Source organism: Elephas maximus, chromosome 7, assembly GCF_024166365.1.
Source record: "Elephas maximus indicus isolate mEleMax1 chromosome 7, mEleMax1 primary haplotype, whole genome shotgun sequence".
Lineage (NCBI taxonomy): Eukaryota > Metazoa > Chordata > Mammalia > Proboscidea > Elephantidae > Elephas > Elephas maximus.
The window spans coordinates 132,456,809-132,476,499 of NC_064825.1; the positions used below are offsets into that span (position 1 = coordinate 132,456,809).

The following is a 19,691-nucleotide window of genomic DNA, read 5'->3' on the forward strand; positions in this document are numbered from 1 at the left end:
GTTCTAGAACTCGGAGTCTCCCCACCGGAGACCCCGGCCGTCCCACCCACCCCCAGGGCCAAGGCGAAGCGTAGAAACGCTTTCTGGAGGGATCCACAGGGGGAAGCCGGCTAGAAAGGCGGGGGGTACGTCCCCGCGGAAGATCCTCGAGAAAGGGCGGGGGAGGGCAGGTGACAGGCCCCGGGGCGCGGGAGGGACGTCCTGCTCCCGCGGGGCCAGGGCGCGTGGGAGCCGACGACGGTCTCAGCGTGGTCCCGCCGCCTGCAAAGCCGCAGCCCCAGGCTCCGTGGCCCCGCTGGTCCTGGAGCGGCCCCGCGAGCCCTCGCACCGGCAGAAGCCCTCTCAGACATCCAGGGGCACGTGGCCTCTGAAGTCATAGCCCCCATCCCCGCCCGAGTTCTCCGCCTTGGCTGGAGAGGCTTTCTTCTACACCTGGGCGCCCACTCCCCACTGGGAGCTTGAGCCGGCAGGCCGGAAAATACTGAACTTTGGGGTTCATTTTGCTCAGGGCACCAGGCAACGCGTTTTGAGTGGGCGAGGATCAAGGGGATAGAATCTTCTTTCAACTTCAAGAGTTGCACCTCCTCCCTCGCAATCCCAAAAGCGTCTTTGGGTCCAGGGCCCCACTACTGTTGGGGTTTTTAAGTCCTGCGCCCACTTCGCCCGCGTCCGTAGGGGCAGGCAGTGTCCCAGCCCCGCCGCCGGACGTCTAGGGGCGGGGGGAGCCTGTGTGTGGCTTAAATTAAGGGATCGCTGATGGGGGCGGCGTGGGGTGCGGCCGCCCCCGTCCCAAGCTGCTGGCTACCCCAAGTGGGCGCCGAGGCTCGGGTGCGCTGGGCGGGCAGCTTTGGGGCACGCGCAGTCGGCGCCGCGGAGCCCTTGCGGAGCTGCTGAGCACGTGGCTCTCGGTGCGCGCCCCAAAAGCTAGCAGCGTGGGGGCAGGGGAGCCCAAGCGCCCCCGGAACCCCGCGGCCCGCCTTCGGAAGCGCTTTCCAGTGCGACTTAAGGGCTTAACAATGGAAAACTCGCGGTGCTGGAGCCAAGTCCTTTCAAGTCGCCGCCAGGTATGCGGCTGCAGGTGACCCCACCTGGGTGCGCCCGGTCGCCGTCCTCCCGTGGGGAGGAGGGGAGTGCGGGTGCCGTAGGGCGACGCCAGCGGAAGGTCGCCCCTCTGGCCGCAGCCCCCTCGGGAGAGCCCCCTGCTCAGGCAGCGCGCAGCCGCGGTGGGACCTGGGTCGGCTCCGCGGCGCGCGGGTTCCTGAATGAACGCGTTCCCTTCCCCCTTTGAATGAAGGTTCCCACAGCCAGGGACGGTGGCAAACGCGCGCCGCAGCGGAATGCGCCCTCTCGGGCCAGCGATCCGCCCGGCCGCTGCCACCGCCCAGGGGACCGAGGCGAGGGAGGTGGGGATGGGGGTTCCAGTAACTTAGGGTTTCCTTTCACACGAACGCGGTTTCCCTCCGAATTGGGCCACCCGACCTTTGTCTCCAAGTGGTCCCACGCAATCCACGCGGAGCGCTTTAAACGAGCTCGGAATGCGCAGTGTCGGCGGCGTGGTGGGTTTTACAAACAGTGCCAAATGAAAGCGGCAACGGAAAAGTGCTGAAAAGTTGCTTTACTCTGCAAAATAAAAAAAAATCAAAATGCGTCTTCTGCTCTGTTAGCAGCAATTAACCTCATGGGGCCGGGCGGTGGGTTTCCTCGGGAGCTAGGGGGCCGCCAGGCTGGGCTCTCCCGGCGGGGGCTGGGCGCCGGGCGCTCCCCGCGGGGCCCCAAATTCCTGCGCCTCCCCCACCGGTTCCTGGACGGCTCTACACGCCCGCCGGCCGGGCTTGCACTTTTGCGCCCGTCCCTGAGCCGGGAAATCAACAAAGTTCCTCCTCGAGATCTGCCCGGCCCGCCTAGTAACAGCGCCGCGCCCCCATTGGCTCATGCTAATTCCAGTTTCCTCTCTTTCTCGCCGTGGGGGGGCAGCTCCCTCCTGATCCCGGAGCCCGAGTGGCCGGGGTGGGCGATCCTCCTTATGCCCTGCTGCCCCTCGCCAACGTCGGCGACTCGCGCCTCTGGCCGGGCCGGGGCGCACACCGGGGCGCGAGCCCCTGGACCCTCGAGGCCCTGCCGCCGGTGAGGGCGCGCAGCCCCATAAATCATCGGGCGGCCGCCCGGTCGGGAATTTATGAATGAAAAGCTGCCTGGCCGCCCTCGTGCGCCGGCGGAGGCTGCTGAGGCTACGCCGTGCCCGGGGTCGGCCGGGGCGTGGGTACCCGGGGAGGGCGCATGGCGGTGGGCGCGTCCTGCCCGGTCACCCATCGCCTCGGGGGCTGTGACCCTCCCAGACCCGGAATATTAGCCGCCCTCATTCCGGCGGGGGATGGGGCGCGGGAGGAATCCCCCCTGTCCCCTGGCGGGGGGCGTCTTCATTCGCAGCGTGCGCCCTTTCCACCCGGAGGGCTATCTAAAAATCCGTTTTCTTTTGCGCCTTTACTGTTAGGGGAGTCGGTGGTTTTTAGGACATTAAACTAGGTTCAAAGAGACGTAAATGAACAGTTTTCTAAAGTGGGGACAGGTAGTGTAAAAACAAACAAAAAAAAGTTAAGAATGGGTAAAATAGCCTTTTATTTAAAAAAAAAAAGAAAAAACACACCAAAAAGCCAATCTCCATTTAATAAAAATACCGTATATATTTTTGTGTGTCTTTCTTAAATTTAAGTTAATATTAGGGACCCGATCCTATTACCACGATCACATATAGATTTTGTTTAAAATCATCTGTTCAAGCACCCATTTCTCTCACTTTCAATTGTTCTAATTCTTGCCAGCCCCCTGGCGCTCACAAGCGCAGCCCCAGGGCAAGTTCGAAAGGTGAAGAGACGTTCACAACCCCGGCAAAACCGTGTAGGAAGCTTCCGGTGGTCTCGTCCCAGGCAGAGAGGAGGCTAATATTTCCAGCAATTTAATTTCTTTTTTAATTAAAAAGTGAGGCGGGACAGACCTCTGTTTCGCAGCCTTCCATTCCAAGGTGTTTTTCCGCTGTTGAAATGCCGGGACTGGGGGAGGGGACACTTGGGGACCCCTGCAAGGATGTACTTGCCAAGGTAGGAGGACAGTCCGCGGATCCCTCAGGCGAGCAGGACAGGATGATGGAAATGCTGGCCACCATCTTGGGCTGCTTCTGGAATTTTCGGGGATTTATTTTATTTTATTTTTTGAGCGAGCCTGTGCTGGGCTGAAGCCCCTTTTAACGTTTAGGGTTACCCCCTCGGGCATTTCCAATGACCCCCCCGTGGGCCGGAATGAAGGTGCCACCAGGGTCCTATGCTCTGCCCCGCGTCCCCGCCTGTTAAACAGTTCCTGAAATTTACACGTGTTAATGAAAATGAAAGAAAAGGCAGAAGCTGTGATTCCTTCCTTGGCCGTCCCTCCGCCCGTGGGTGACCTCGTGGCGTTCTCGGAAATGTGCCCATTCTCCCGGCTCGGATATAGGGTGTCGCCGAGCCCCAGCGTCCCCCCTCCATGCGGTCTCCCCAGGCTCCGTGTGGCCTGCCCGCCCTCTTCGTTGTCCCCTTCTGCAACGCCCCCTCCCCAAATCCCCGGGGACCACTTGGAGGGAACCGGGCCCCCCTGCACCCCTCTTCCCCCGCGGGGAGAAAGGCCGCGGCGGGGCGATTTGCATTTCTATGAAAACCCGGCTTCGGGGGGAACTCCGCCGCGGGGCAGGAGCGGCGCCTCTGGGATGCCTTTTGGGCTCTGCCCCTCGCTGCTCCCCGGCTCTCGGCCCGCGCCCCCTCCCCCTGCGCCCGCCCCGCCCCCCCGCTCCCATTCTCTGCCCGGCTTTGATCTCTGCTTAACAACAGTAACGTCACAAGGACTACAGGGGAGTTTTGTTGGAAGTTGCAAAGTCCTGGAGCCTCCAGAGGGCTGTCGGCGCAGTAGCAGCGAGCAGCAGCGGCCGCGCGCTCCTGCGAGGGGCAGACGAGGGCGAGAGAGCGCGGGGCAGCGGGAGGAGCGAGGCCGAGCTCGCGGACCGAGCGGGAGCCCGAGCCTGAGCCCAGCCGACCGCCTTCTCCGCCGCCCAGCCCAGCCGCCGGCATGGAGCACCAGCTCCTGTGCTGCGAGGTGGAGACCATCCGCCGCGCGTACCCCGATGCCAACCTTCTCAACGACCGGGTGCTGCAGGCCATGCTCAAGGCCGAAGAGACCTGCGCGCCCTCGGTGTCCTACTTCAAGTGCGTGCAGAAGGAGATACTGCCGTCCATGCGCAAGATCGTGGCCACCTGGATGCTGGAGGTGCGTGGCGCCGGGCCGCCCTTTGGGGACTTTCTGCAACTTGTTGCCTAAGCCCAGATTGCTTTGCCTCTCATCTCTCCCTTCTTTCACCCTCACCCCAACTTTCCAGTTCGCCGAGGGTTGCTAGGAATCTGTCTTTTCCAAAGAAATAGATATTGTGGGTATTTTTTTTTTTTTTTAACCAGGAAAAAATGGGGATGGGGGTGGGGGCGTTCGAAACTCCCTTTCCTACGGGGTGGAGGGCTCGAGGAGGGGTGCCTTCGGAGAAGCGAGTGGCGGGGGCACCCGAATAAGCCGAAAGGTGCGGGTCGGCAGGCTGGGGGCGCCTTTGGTGGCCCCCTCCCGGCCGCCACCGCCGCGCAGCCCCCGCCTGCGTCCGCGCCTATCTGCGCCTCCTCTCCCGGCCGCTGCGGCCCGGGGCGCCAGCCCCGGGGGGAGGGGGTATCGATTTGATTTTTAAATTAATATCCATGGACACGTATGCAAGGGCCACTCGTGCCAGTATTATGCGCCATCTTTGTTCTTTTATTGCAAAGCAAAAGTGTTTATTAATAATTGGGGGGAGGGTGGGGGCGGGGAGCGGCCGGCGAGGCGCTGGGGCCGCGGCGAGGGGCCGCCCGGCTGCCGGGAGCCAGGCGGGAGGGGTGCGGGAACAGGGTGTGGGCATTTCTGGGGGGACCCCGCTTGGGAAGTGTGGCCCCTTTGTTCAAGCAGCGACCCCTGGGGCTCCCTGCACCGCCAGCTGGCCCGGAGAGCACGCCGGGCTGCAAGGTCGCGTGGCCCCCAAGACACCAGGAATTGGCCCCCGTCTGCGAGGGGCTTGGCTTGGGGGGGCCTGCCCAGAGTCATCCGGGTGTCCGGGGCACATTTTCAGGCCTGCGGTGGGCGTCTGGGGGGACCGCGAGTATTTTAAAATAATTTTTGAAAGTGCGGCGTGGTGCCCTTGCGAGAGGGAAACGGCGCCCGCGCCCAGGGGGAAGGGGTGCCCCCGAGTTTCAGTCCCTGGGGCGCTCCCTGGAGCCTGTAGTGAGCTCCAGAGCCCCGGCCTAGGTAAAGGGCCGTCCGGGGATCGTTTTCAGGGATTTTTTGTGCGCCCACTTATTTTTTTTATATTTTTAAATATTTTTTGAAAAGATGACGTCTGGGGAAATGCGGCGCTGCGGCCTGGGACGCCACCTTTGTGTCTCGCAGGCGGGGCGAGCGCGGCGCCCAACCCCGTGGTCCAGCCCCGCGGCCCCGCGGCCCATTTGGTGCGGGCTCCCAGCCAGAAGGACCCCCAGAGCCCCCAGGTGGGCTGGGGTCTCCCGGCCGCACCGCTGCCCGCGGTGCCCACTCCCGCCCCCACCGTGCCAGCCGCGCGGGACTTTCCCTTTCAGTTTCGGAGGTGGATGGGTGCTGGGGGCGCGCGGGGGTGGGGACGCGTCATCGGAGGCTCAAGCCACCCCCTGCCCGGTGCCTCCCCGCGCTCCGGCGCCGCAGCCCCGGCGCGCGCGGGGTGGGCGTGCGGAGACGTCGGGCGGGGGTCCCGCGCCCCCAGCGGCGGTGGTCACGGCCCCCCTGCCCCTGCAGGTCTGCGAGGAGCAGAAGTGCGAGGAGGAGGTCTTCCCGCTGGCCATGAACTATCTGGACCGCTTCCTGTCCCTGGAGCCGGTGAAGAAGAGCCGCCTGCAGCTGCTGGGGGCCACCTGCATGTTCGTGGCCTCCAAGATGAAGGAGACCATCCCCCTGACGGCCGAGAAGCTGTGCATCTACACAGACAACTCCATCCGACCCGACGAGCTGCTGGTAACCGGGGGACCCCCACGGCCCCCAGGCACCCCGTTTGTTACAGGATCCCAGGGATGGGGGCGCGGGTCGCGGGGAGGCCCAGCCAGACGCTGACAGATCCTCGGGCCTGAGGGAGGGCGGCCACACCGCTCCGGGGCAGGGGGGAGGCCAGGAACAGCAGGCGGCAGTTATCCGGGCCGCCCCCCCATCTCGGCGCCCGCCGCCCCACATCCCACTTTCGACCACGTTTGCACCCCGGAGCGAGGGCGAAAAGTGGACGGCGCGCGCCCTCTAGCGGTGGCGGCGCGCTCAGGGCGCCCGCGCTAATTAATAAGGCCTTTGGTTGCAGATGGTGGGAGGTCTTTTTGTCTCCACTTGTGAACAGTCGGCTTAATGACAATGAGCACGGGGGCCTTTTCACGCGGCACCTTCTCTGTTTTGATCCGGAATTGCGGGTCGTCTGTCCCCCTCGCCCTACTTCCTGAACCCCTCAACAGGCCACATCCCTCCTTCCCACCCTCTGCCCTGCTCCTGGCCGGCATCCCAGGCCCCCCAGGGCTGACCCTGCACCTCTTTCTCTCTCTCTCTTTCTCTGTCTCTCTGCCCGCTTCATCTCCCCAGCACATGGAGCTGCTTCTGGTGAACAAGCTCAAGTGGAACCTGGCTGCCATGACCCCCCACGATTTCATCGAACACTTCCTGTCCAAGATGCCCGTGGCCCAGGAGAACAAGCAGATTATCCGAAAACACGCCCAGACCTTCGTGGCGCTCTGTGCCACAGGTAGGTAGGGTGGCGGGCCAGCCCCTCCTCCCCAGGCAACTGGGGCCCAGCTTCTTGCTCAGTTTCCCCGCCTCGACAGTGCCCGTATCATACCCCTTCTTGCTCTTCCTCTGCCCTGTTGAGCAGAGGGTTGGGATCTTCCTTTTTCAACGAGGGCTAAATGGAGGGAGGGGTTGCTGTCTTGGGGTCATGCAGCTGAGGTTGGTCATGGCCACCATTCTGTGCATTGGGACTGGTAGGGGCAGGCTGCGGTCACCCCATGCTGGAAGGGGTTTACTTTGGCGACAGGCCTGCCTCCTCCCCCGCCCACCTCCAGCTCTTCCAGTGTCCTCAAGGGGCCTGAGCCATGGGGGCCCCCTCCCAGCCTCTCCCAGGCTGGGCCCCCTGCCAGGGGCGCCAATAGGGGCGGGAGCCCTAGCGACTGAGCCAGCCGGCAGGGCCTGCACCACGTGCGGGGGCGGCCAGCAGAGGCGTGCAGCCGCCTGAGGCCCTGCCAAGGGCTCCTTGGGGCAGCTCAGCTCTGCCCAGACCTGGGAGGGGCTGTGGAGCAGCCTGGGCTCGGCTGGCAGCTGAGGGGCCCGCCCACCTTCCCCCTGGCACTGCCCCTCCCTGCCCAGCTTGCCTCTGGGAACTTGGTGCCAACACCACATATCACAGCCCAGCCGTGCCTCTGATGGTGTAGGCGGACCTGAGGAAGCCTGGCCACCCCAATGGGGGCACCCAGGCCCCCGTCCCCCAGCTCTGCTCTGGACTGCCTCCTCCCCGATTTGTTGTCACATGTTCAGGGCTCATTTGAGGGCCACAAAGCAGGATGGCATCAAAAAGGGGGCAATTGACGTCTTTCCCCACATCCTCGAAAGGGTCAAAGCTTCCCAGCCCTGACATCACGACTTTATTCTCCCATAGTCTGGTGCAGCCCTGGTGGGTGGTTTTCTAGAATAATTTTCTTTTGGACAAGAGTTGGGAAGATTCTTGGGCTTCCCCACCCTCCTCAGGCTTTTGGAGTTTCTGGGCCAGGTGCTGGGGAGCAGATGGAAGGAGAAGCCATGGACACCATGGGGGTCAGCCCCCTCGCTGCCTCCTGCCCTGCAGCCCCAGCGGGATGTGGGGGAGGTGGTCACTGGCTGGGGCACCTGCGAGGAGAAAGAACTTTAACAGCCTTTTATGGAGCTGCAAGTGGTTTCAGGGAAGCGGCGAAGTTTTCTGAAGATAAATTGAGGACCCTGCTACCCGCCTCCCCAAGGGTGGCTTAGCCTTGAGCTCCTCTTTCCCCTAGAACCTGGGACCAGGTGTGTGACCTTCATGGGGTGCCTGCCATGGAGGGAAGCAAGCAGCCGAGGTTTGCAAAGAGGTCTCGATGCCAGTGGTCAGGCGGTGCCCTAAGATGGGGGCCTAGGCAGCACACCCCAACCCAGCTGGAGTGCAGCTCAGCTCCAGCCACTTGGGTGTACCCACAGTGGAGTTGCGCAGTGGTTCTGGGTGCCCCGGATTTTCTCACACCCTGAGCAGCTGTGGCCTCTGGGGGGGGCCCTTGTGGTGGGGCAGGCAAGCTCAAGAAGGGAGCCCCCCTCTGCCTGCTGCACCTGGGCCCACTCCCTTCAAGATGCTCCCTGAAGCGTGGCTGTGCTCCTAGTTGGGGGGGTGCTCGGGGCCTGGTTGGTGATCTGCTTCCGAAAGGTCTGCCACTGAAAACCTTGTGGAACACAAATCTACTCTGACACACGTGGGGGTCACCACGAGTCGTGGTCGACTGTACGGCAGTGGTGGATCGTAGGAAGAGACATAACCGGTGTTGTTTCAAGTTAGCACATAACTGAGTTTAACAAATGGGCCTTGGTGGGCATCAGCGAGGCCACAGCCCTCCAGTGAGGGGCATCGCCCTGCACGCAGGCAATGGGCTCCACGAGGCTGTGGTCCCTACAGAAGCGGACTGCCTCACCTTTCTCCCACAGAGCGGCTGGCAGATTCGAACCACTGACCTTTCGGTTTGCAGCCGAGTGATTTAACTACTGTGCCACCAAGGCTCAGACAGTGAACAGGAGCCAAGTATTGGTGTCCCCATGCTCCCTTACGGATTGCCCCTTATCCAAACATGAGGTTTCCCACCCCGATCCCCACCTGCTCCAATGGGGGACCTCTGGAAACATCTCCACCCCAGTTGCCCCATGCTGCGCCCTTAGGGTGGCATCTCAGGTGTGGGCCGGTCGGGACCTGTCGCACCGGCAGGTGGGGTTTCTGTGCAAGATGGGTTTGCCTCAACGCAAAGCTCTTCACTCATGGTTCCCCCTCTCAGCCTGGGGGGACACACCCAGTTTAAAGAGGCGGCAAGGTGGCAACCTCCTTACAACCGAAAACCCCCTGCCGACACAACCTCCTTTGGGAGTTCTTTTTTTAAGACCTCACGTTGCCCAGAAGCTGGCTTTGTCCTCCACCCACAGTGGCTGCCTTTTTTTCCCAGCCCCCTTACCGGTGCCCCCTTCTCGGATGAAGTCTCAGCCAGCCTGCAGGGGCCGCTCCATGGTCCTGGAGGCCCCTCTCCATTTGTGCCAGCTTGGCTCCATTCAGCTCACCTGACACCCCTTGTTCCTGGGTGCTCAGTGGCACAAGATGAGGCAAGCCGACAGAGATGCCCTGGCTGTGTGCGGGCAACCGTTTATAGGAGGGGGCCCCGTTCACATGTTGGAATCGGCCTCTCCAATAACTCCTCAAAGGGGCGACAAGGGAGCCCCCACATTTGTCTGGAGTGGCGTGGGTAGATAGAGGCTGTGTAGTGCCATGCAGATGTCACCACCTGTTCCTGGGGGTATGGGGCCAGCTGTGTTTCTCTGCTCATTGCCCGACAGAGGGAAAGCGAGCCTGAGCACACTGCAGGGGGCTGCATTGCCTGAGGGGGGGCCGTGGTGCCTGCGGGGAACATGTGAAAGGCTGCGCCCCGGCTGTCGTGTCCAGGGAGGAGGGACCAGCATGAGGCGTTGCCAGATGAGCATCTAGCAGTGGTCAAGGGGAGCACAGCCGAGGGTGCATCCTGGGCTGACAGCCAGGGCCTGTGCCCGTGTCCCGAGATAGCACCAAGGGGTGGGGGGGGCATCTGGTGTCAACCAGCTGGGTGGGGCAGAGCTGGGTCTGGGGGTGCAGGGAGGTGAGGAGGCAGGATACACCACCGCATCAGGCCCCCAGCCCCTGGGTAGGACAAGCAGGGCCCCTTTTCTGGCTGGGACTTGCCTGCCCATTTCCTGGGGCCATCTGTTCCACCGGCTGGGTGTAAATCGTGGGCGTCCCTAATTTAGGGGACACAGTGAATCACTGGAATTGTGCTATGCTCCGTCCAGTGGCCCAGGGAGGACCTTGTCACGGCCACCAGCAACAGGCCTGGCATGGGCTGGGCTTGCTCACCAACCTTCCCTGGAGGGAGGGGAGACGGGCTGCCAGGAAGGGCTCTTCCTTCTGAGGGAGGGAGGGGTCCAGCTGGTCCAATGCCAGGACGGCAGGGCTCCACCCTCAGGGGATTTGGGGAGTGGCTTTGTTGGCACCACTGATAGCCGCTAACCCCACCTGATCTGGGTGGAAACCTGGGCCCCTGTCCACAGAGGTCCCTTCAGGATGTGGCCCGTGGTCTCCAGTCCCTGTTGCTGAGTGGTGGCAGCTGTTTAGAGCTTGGGCGAGGGTTAGGGTTGTGCTCAGCTGCTAACCAAAAGGTTGGCAGTTCCTGTCCGCCCAGAGGTACCTGGGAAGAAAAGCTTGGTGATCTCTTTCCAAAAAACCAGCCATTAGAAACCCCACAGAGCACAGTTCTGCTCTGACACACAGGGTCACCATGAGTTGGAGTCAACTTGAAGGCTCCTGGTTTTTTAACTTGGCGAAGAGTTGTAGGAGCAACATCTTGGGGGATTGTCTTAATTTTTCAGGTTTTTATTTGTTTTTGTGAATAGGTGGTATGCTCACCAGGCTCAAAGATGCTTAAAGGACGAGGCCTGGGAGCTGGAGGCAGGGTGAGGGGGCATCTCCTGCCCCCAGAAGCCCCACTATCTCTCCCCTGGCTCATCTCAGTCCCGGTACCCAGAAGCTATGTTTTCAGTTTGCATGTGAACGTGGAAGCCGGTTTTAGGTTTGCTCTTCCTGGGCATCAGGTGACCATTCAGAGGATAACTGGGGAGTGGAAACTCTCACGCACGAGCCAGGGCACCCCCAGCTGGATGGGCATCGGCACCCCCAGCCTGGCGCCCTGCTTGCAAAGGGCCTGATGCATGTGTGGGGATATTCTGGCAGGGCATCCCCTGCACCCTCATGGCCCGGCCTCTCTCTCCCTCTCCCGCAGATGTGAAGTTCATTTCCAACCCACCCTCCATGGTGGCCGCCGGGAGCGTGGTAGCTGCGGTGCAGGGTCTGCATCTGGGAAGTACCAGCGGCTTCCTCTCCTACCACCGCCTCACGCGGTTCCTCTCCAAAGTGATCAAGTGTGACCCGGTGAGTGGTGGCATGCCGGCCTGGCGGGGCCTGCAGGCACGGGGGGGGGGGGGACATTAGTGCCCGGGGGTCTGAAGCTATAGCTGAAAGGCAGGAAGTGGTGCGGAGTCCATGCAGCAGGACAAGGGGGCTGTGGCTGCACCGGGGACAGGGCAGGTGCCTGCCACATTCAGGAGAGGAGGGAGCCCATCAAGGGTGCAGGGGAGATGTGGGTAGGACCTTGGTCCTCTTGGGCCACCACTAAGGCATCTTTGTGCCTAAATGACTGCCCCACACTGGCCCATGCCTCCAGCCTCTGAAAGGGAGCTTCTTTGCAAAGACCAGCACCTTCCAGAACTTGCTGGTAGAGCCAAGAGGGTCTTCTGTGTATTCTCATGTTCCCTGAGGCACCCGGGAGCAGGCAGGGCTGTAGCCCTTCCTGAGTGACCCTCCAGGAAGCTGGGCCACAAGGCAGCCCCAGCCAGTGATCCGTGTCCTAATGGTGTGTGAGGTCGGGGCCCCGCTGAGCTTTGTCTGGGCGACAATGTGGATGGTGAGAGAGAGGCTCTCAGAGGGCCCCTGTGTGGTCTGCGAACGCAGACAATGAGGCCAGTAGGGACAACCTTGTTTTTCAGCCTGCTTTGAGAGGCGGCTGCTGCTAAACCCAGAGTTGACCGACTGGGTCTTTCTTATTCCAAATGCCATTGTTTTACTCCCAGCCTTGCCTCTTTTTAGAAAAAGAATTAAAATAACAATTACTAGGGTTTGTGGCAGTTACCAAATTAGACCAGGAGGCTGGCGGGTCAGAGGTGGCTACCAGCAGTGTTGTGGGTGACCGTCTCCACTTAGGGCCCCCTCTGTGCAGAAGGGCCGCGGGCCAGGCTGCCTTTGTGGTTCACCCCAGGGCGTGCGGGAGAGGTCAGGCAACGTCGTCCAGCTGTGAGAAATGGAGCCAGGGGTTTGGGTGTGAGCTGAGCCCTCTGCCCAGTGGTGTCCCTGGTGGCGGGTGGGTGCCCATTGAGGCTGTCCTTCAGAAAAGGAGTCAACTGGGCGATGCATGTCGGCTTTCTGGAGGCGGCCCCCTCCCTCCCGAGCTTTGACTGCCCTCCGCTCATCTGGGGAGTGTGGGGTACAGCTGGCTCCCCACCTAATGCTCACTGACGGCATCATCCCCGTTTTCTCAGGATGTTAGGTGCTGTAGGGTCGGTTCAGATTCATAGCAGCCCTGTGTACAACAGAACGAAACACAGCCCGGTCCTGCACCATCCTCACAATTGTTATACTTGAGCCCATTGTTGCAGCCACTGTGTCAGTCCATCTCCTTGGGAGTCTTCCTCTTTTTCTCTGACCCTATACTTTGCCAGGCATGAGGTCCTTCTCCAGGGACTGGGTCCCTCCTGATAACACGTCCAAAGTACGTGAGACCAAGTGTCACCGTCGTTGCTTCTGAGGAGCGTTTTGGGTGTAATTCCTCCAAGACAGATAAAAGCCAAGGAAGAGCCCTGGGTCAGAATGAAATTGTGTGTGTGGACTTTGAACCCCAAGCTGCGCACCCATAATGAAAACTTTTGTGCGCAAAAACACACACACGGTTTGTCTGCTGGGCAGGTCAGCTGTCTGGCTGTCTCCTACAGTGCCACAGAGCGCCGCCTGCAGGCAGTTGTGGGGAACTGCTGCATTGCTCCTTATTTAAATAGAAATGGTTCTAATTACACCTGAAATAGAAAACACCTCACAGCTGTCCTGCGGGGAGAAATGATCTGTGGCTGCACCTGGGAGGCCCCAGTGGTGCAGTGGTTAAGTGCTCAGCTGCTAACTCAAAGGTTGGCAGTTCGAACCCACCGGTGCTTCGTAGGAAAAAGCTGTGGCAACCTGCTTCTGTAAAGATTACAGCTTTAGAAACCCTATGGGGCAGTTTTACTCTGTTCTATGGGGGCACTATGAGTCCGAATCGACAGCACACAACAACAAGCACTTGGTTTGTCTGGTTATCAGGTGGCAAAGGTAGCCTGTGGTGGGAGCCCGTGTGATCTCCAGCAGCCGGGTGTCCACCCTTCGGGAGCTGGGCCTAATGTACTATTCCTGGCACCCTATTTGCCCCGACTGACTACTCAGGGTGGGGGAGGGCTGCAGCTGCCTCCCTCTGCTCACGCCGGGACTCTGGGTTCATTGCCTGGCCTCAGCTATCCCCCGGGTGAGTGGGGTCTCCTCCAGGTGGCGGTGGCAGGCGGCACAGTCTTGGCCGTCTGCTTTGGTGACTGGCCTTCCTGTCCAGCATGGGGGGCTCCAGCATCTCTGTTGTTAGCGTGCCACAGGGCACTTCCACCAAAAAGCCCAGTTCATGCTGCTGAGAGCCATGGGCAGTATTGCCCACTCGGGAGGGCCGGGCCCAGCCATCAAGCTCTCTGGGCTCTCCTGGCAGGGCTGGAGGCCGGCACTGAGGGTCCACAGGGAAGGGCGAGGAAGCCCGGGTCCAGCTCTGACCTTACAGTGTGGGCTCCAGGCAACCATGGCCGGGAGCCCAGTCTGTTGGGCCGCTGAGAAGGAGAAACAGGTGATAAGGCTGCAGAATTTACTGAGGCAGCCCTGCCCCCTGAGTTACCAGGGGCAGGTAGACAGTTGCACCTAAGGGTTACATGCAGAGAGCTCCTAGATGGTGAAGGGTGGGAGCTGTCGCTGTCAGGGTTAGGACTGAGGGTGTGTCGATAGCGTTTTGGATCAGAGCACCTCTGGGCCTCAGTTTTCTCATCTGTAAAATGGTACGTTTTGTAACTGCCCTGCCTTCCTGGTAGGAGCCCTGGTGGTGCAGTGGTTAAAGAGCTTGGCTGCTAAGCAGAATGTTGGCAGTTTGAATCTACCAGCCGCTCCTCGAAAACCCTATGGGGCAGTTCTGCTCTGTCCTGTCGGGTCACTATGAGTCAGAATCGACTCCACTGCAATGGGTTTGGGTTTTGGGTTTTTTTTTCTCCCCCTTCTGTGACACACAGAGCTCTGAGTGAGGGTGGTCCCCAAGGGCCCCTGAGATGCCTCCTGGCCTGGGCCCACTTCTGGTGGGGGCGTCTTTCCACGTCTGGTTGGAAGTTGAGCGGCACCTCCAGGGCTTGTGGCTGGGGCCGTGGTCTGTGTGTTCCAGGCTGGACCACAGCTGGAGACTGCCTGGTTCTAGAAGCCCCCCCACATGGCATCCAGGGGTCCTGGAATCCCGCTTCTCTGTCCAGACCCTGGGGCCTCAGGGCTGCCTGTCAGCCAAAAGCAGCTCAGAGCCTCTTGGAGACTAGAAGGAGAGGCCCCAGGCACCAAGTCCCCAGGCTCTGCATTCCTCCTTTCCCCACAGAAAACACAGTGACAGTGTAGCGTTTCCAGGGCCTTCCAGGAGGTGGTCCCTGCTCTGCCTGTGTGCCGGTGCCGTCTGTGGGCGGGGCAGTAGCAGGTGCAGCTCCAGTAGATGGAGGGGGGTAAAGTGGCCAGGTGTCTGGGCCACCTGACATCCTCGGTCGTGGTGGCCTCACGCTCTGGAGGGCCATGTATCATGGAAGGCTGGGTTCTCCAAGAGGGGGGAGGTTCAGAGGGCTTCCTGCCGTGATAGTCCTGTGTTCGCCTGAGGGCCACAAGAGCTGGGCCAGGGGTCGGAGCTGGCGGAGGCATTCCAGCTCGAGGCCCCCAGTGGGCATTTAGGGCAGCTGGCGGCCACCAGTGGAGTGTTTGATAGCAGCTCCCCACCAGGTGCATTAGGTTGGGGGGGCATGTGGCACTACAAGGGGGTTTTGTTGAGCTTTGTGCTGATAGAAACCTTGGCGGAGGCCTCTTCCAAGGCGCCTTCTTTCTGCCCCGTCTCCACAGGACTGCCTCCGGGCCTGCCAGGAGCAGATCGAGGCCCTGCTGGAGTCCAGCCTGCGCCAGGCCCAGCAACAGAGCCTGGACCCCAAGGCTGCGGAGGAGGAAGAGGAGGAAGAGGAGGTGGACCTGGCCTGCACCCCCACCGACGTGCGGGACGTGAACATTTGAGGGCGCCAGGAGGGCGCCACCCACCGCCACCACCGGCGAGTGGAGCAGCGGCCAGCGTCCGCCAGGGCAGAGGGCACCTCTCCCTGGGAGGAGCCGCCCGGTGGTCCCCCGACGGCATCGCGCTTCTCTGGGACATTACGCTACAGAAGGAAATCTTCGTTCTCTTTTTTTTTTTTTTTTTTTTAATCGGTTTTTTTTTTTCCTTTGCTCTTTCTCCTTGCCGTCTATGACTTAAGCAAAAGAAAAAAAAATTACCCCCCAAACTGTCTTATAAAAAAGAGAGAGAGAGGAAGAGAGGGAGTAGGTATTTGGATCACCCTGAGTGGGGGAGGGGGCTGTGCTGCAACCATAGAGAATTTTCCACCCCAATAATCAACTAGTTTTTATATTAATGGCTTTATGTCTGTGTTAATGAGAATAGGCGTTAACACAAAGTGTCTCCAGGGAAGATTAGATTTGATTCTTTATGTGTTTAAAAAAGCAAAAAACAAAAAAAGCATAAAAATGTGAAAAAAAAACAATTTGAGAAAAAGCCAACAAACCATTTTTAAAATAGAAGAGGGTTTTAGGTAGAAACCTCCGTATTGTGCTTTTTCTGAACAGCATAGCTTTCACGCAGTTCTAGGCCTTTATCTCGCTTGCTTGTGCATGTAGTCACTTTAAAAGTCATTTGTACGTGTTTATTTTATTTCTTAGGTAGACGTGTAACCTCTTCACCTTATCAGTGATTGCTGGACCCCTCGGTTAGCATAGTAGTGTTCAGCTCATGCCCGTGACGCCTGTGGGCCGACAAGGGTGCCAGCGTGCGCTATCGGGAAAGGCCGACTTCGACTCCTCCGATACGCTACTATTGAGAGAAAACAAAATAGTGACATAATATATTCTATTTTTATAATCTTCATATTTTTGTAGTTAACCTGTTTATGAAACGCTGGTTTTTTGTTTTGTTTTGTTTTGTTTTTGTTTTCTTCACCCAACAGACTTGTAGTCTGCTCACAGCCAGGTTAAATCCACAGCTACTACGTTTGGGTCTTTGTGTTCGTTTTCCTTCCCCAATATTCTAAAACCATTCCATTTCAGAGCACTTTCAGTCCAGTAGTTATGGGAGCATCTGTGTGTATTTTGTCTGCGGGGAAGGGGGGCGATTTTTTAATGGAATGGTTTGGGGATATTCATGGACTGGTGTGCAAACAGGATTGGAGAGCAAGTGCGTGTCGCTAGGGTGTTCGTGGAAGGGGGTGTTTTTGAAGGCTACGTTTCGGTCAAGAGAGAGAACAAGAATTGCATCTTCACGTTGCTGGGATACGTTCCTTTCCTTTTCTGTAGAAAAGTTGAAGTTTAGACATCCTTTGGCGTTCCTTTCCTTTTCTGTAGAGAAGTTGAAGTTTAGACATCCTTTGGTGCCAACTGGTGTTTGAAAGTAGGGGCCTTAAAGGTTAACCTAGAGAACACGTAGTTTAAGGATTATCTTTTAGCTGTTTTAGGAGCCCTGGTGGCACAGTGGTGAAAGCGCTCGGCTGCTAACCGAAAGGTCGGTGGTTCGAACCCACCAGCCGCTCCGCGGGAGAAAGCTGTGGCAGTCTGCTCCCGTAAAGATGACAGCCTTGGAAACCCTATGGGGCAGTTCTACTCTGTCCTGCAGGGTCGCTGTGAGTCGGGATCGACTCAACGGCAGTGGGATTGGTCTGTTTTTTGTTTTTTGGGTTTTTTTTTTTTTTTCTTAGATGTTTTACAACTGAAGGTTTTTAAACACTAAAATATATAATTTATAGTTAAGGCTAAAAAGAATATTTATTGCAGAGGATGTTCGCAAGGCCAGTATGATTTATAAAGTAATGCAATCTCCCTTTGATTTAAAACACACACACACACACACAAACACAAACCTTTCTGCCTTGGATGTTGCAGACTCGACCCAGTTTGTAAAAGGTAGGTCCTTTTCAGAGACAAGACAAAGAGAAGGTAGGTAGTGATTCGGCCGGTTTGGCGTTTCTTTCTGAGTGGTGGGACATGAGATATCAGTTAGGTGGGAAACTAGTGCACTTGAAACAGGTTCGGTTCCGAGATACTCTGACCCCAGCCCCCTCCTTTTCTAAGCGAGTTCAGCAACCACAGACCATTTGCACATCTCGGTGACGTACCTTGTTGTCATGATTGTGTAGGAAGTGTTGAAGGGAGGTGGCGGGAGCGTTGAGGCTGATGCTTGGACAGAGGATATGAGGGGGACGCCGTGGGGGCCACGCCGCTGGCGGGCGGCGGCTCCGCGTTCTTACCGCGCTGCTGTTGGTGACTTCCCAGCGTGGTCTGGAAACATTCACGTCGCTTCTGTGTCTCTCACGTCGTTTTGCTGCTATTGGAGGATCAGTTCGTTTTACAATGTCATATACTGCCATGTGCTAGGGTTTTAATTTTCTCATAGAAAATTGTATTACGGATGACATTTTTTTTGTAGTTTTTTTTTTTTTTTTTTTTTATGTGATCAATATGTGATTACTGCTCTATTCCAAAAAAGGTTGCCTGTTTCACATTACCTCATGCTTCACTTAGCCACGTGTAGACCAGACAGCCAGGTTTCCGGCAGCGGCGCTCACGTCAACTGTGCGGCCTTGCCTGAGACCCGTCCACGCTGCTGTCCTCTCCCCCGTGCTGGTCATGCTGGGTTCTTCATCTGACCTGGGATTTATCATCGTGGTGGTTTCCAAAAGCTGTATCGTTCTTTGTGTTTGGCTACGAAAGTTGCATGGTTGCTCTGACAAGTCTGTCTTGGGCACTGGTGCCTGGGACGATCGCAACAGCTTCTAGAGTTGTGTTCGGTTTGGGGCGTGTCTGGTCTGTTAGCACGTACTAGTGTCTCTTTGTTGTTTTGTCAATGACAGGATGATGCTAATTTCAGGAGACTCCAAATCTCGATGAAGCCAGCTGACGGCGTCGCGGGCCCAAACCAAAAGGGTGGGCATGCTGGTGGGCCCGCGAGGCCAGGACCCTGCCCGCCTCCACCTGGCTGCACCCCCGCCCCCAGGAACACTGCTTACGCTTACCTCAGAACCACCCGCTGCGTCTTCTCTGAACCAAACGGGCTCCTTGAGGGACTGTTTGTGCGTAGTGGCGCGCAGGGCCAGGCAGACGCCTCCCACAGTGGCCCGGAAGCCCACGGCTGGTGGCAGGTCCAGGGAGTGCATCCCCGTGTCTGTAAGGGTCTGGGCGGAGGCGGTCTGGGTCTGTGCGCATTTCTGTGTCATGGTTGGTGGTGGCAGCTGCCACAGGCCGCGTGCATACCGCTTCCCACCACAGACATGTAACCGGCACGTTTCCAGCAGAAAGCAAAAGACAAACGTGAAAAGTCTAGAAATAAAATTGGTAAAACCCCCGTGCAGTGCCCTGCCTGTTTGTTTCCTAGGGCTGGCCGGAAGCCAGGGGTGCGGGGCCTGCTGCCTGGGACCCAGCAGGCAGGGAGGGGGTGACAGGGAGGATTCCCTGCCTCTGTGCTTCGACACTGGGTTGTGCCGGCTTCCTGTGCACTGTGGGGTGCATTCAGCATCCCTGGCCTTCACCCACCTGATGCCACCAGCATCCCACCCTCCCACTGTGACAACCAGAAATGCCCCCAGGGGTGAGGGTGCAGAGCCACCCTGGTTGAGAAACACTGTTCTAGAACAAGGTGGGAGGGGGTTCCTGGGACCCCAGGAGATCCCCAGGAAGGGCTTGTGAATGCATCTGCCACTGGCCGGCGCCTGGTGGGCCCACCATCCACCATGGAACACGGTAGCCCTGGCCTTGGTGACAAGATCATCCTGCCCACATTCCCAACAGTGTGCCTCCCTAGGCTATTTGCAGCAAGATAAACAAGGGCCACCTCTGTTGCCCCCTGCTGTTTGCTTGGGGTGAATTGCAGCCTGAAGTGGCCAGACTTGGGAGGGTGGAGTGTGGTGTAGAAGCCGGAGGAGGCACAGGGAGCCCGGCGGGACGCCTGGGACCTCATCCTTGGGTTCAAGTGCATGCAACGGGTCTTATTTCCAAACCCTGGGGGTTGAGGGGATAGTGACCAGCACCTAGCAAAGGCAGCAGCAGGCTTTGGTTCTAGTCTGCAAGACCCCGGGCCTTTAGGACCCCAGTTCTGTGGGTTCCCAGCCTTGTGAGGGCCTGGGTCTGTGCCTCTTCAGAGCCTTGGGGTCCTGTCTGAAACAAGACTAGTTTGTCCACACCCCGCGGGTCTGGGGGAGAATTCCAAATGTCCACGAACAAAGCGGAAGCCCGGGTCACAGGCCCAGGGTGGCGCTGCATGTCAGCCCATGTTCAGCATTTAGGAAGCACCTACTGTGTACTGCCCTGCTCTGGAGGTCTTCTTCAGGGTGCTGTTGAAGCCCCCGGAAGGTACTGCATGCGTGCACGTGCCTGCGTGTGAGGGCTG

At 58.9% G+C, this 19,691-nt stretch overlaps 1 protein-coding gene across 1 annotated transcript; it reads left to right on the forward strand.

Moving 5' to 3' along the window:
* The first annotated feature begins 3,848 nt into the window (after nucleotides 1–3,848).
* CCND1 (cyclin D1) lies at nucleotides 3,849–18,730 on the forward strand. The gene is made up of 5 exons (XM_049892740.1): nucleotides 3,849–4,287; nucleotides 5,857–6,072; nucleotides 6,676–6,835; nucleotides 11,151–11,299; nucleotides 15,119–18,730. The coding sequence occupies exons 1-5, from the start codon at nucleotides 4,090–4,092 to the stop codon at nucleotides 15,281–15,283; spliced, it is 888 nt and encodes a 295-aa protein (XP_049748697.1). The 5' UTR covers nucleotides 3,849–4,089; the 3' UTR covers nucleotides 15,284–18,730.
* The last annotated feature ends 961 nt before the right edge of the window (nucleotides 18,731–19,691 follow it).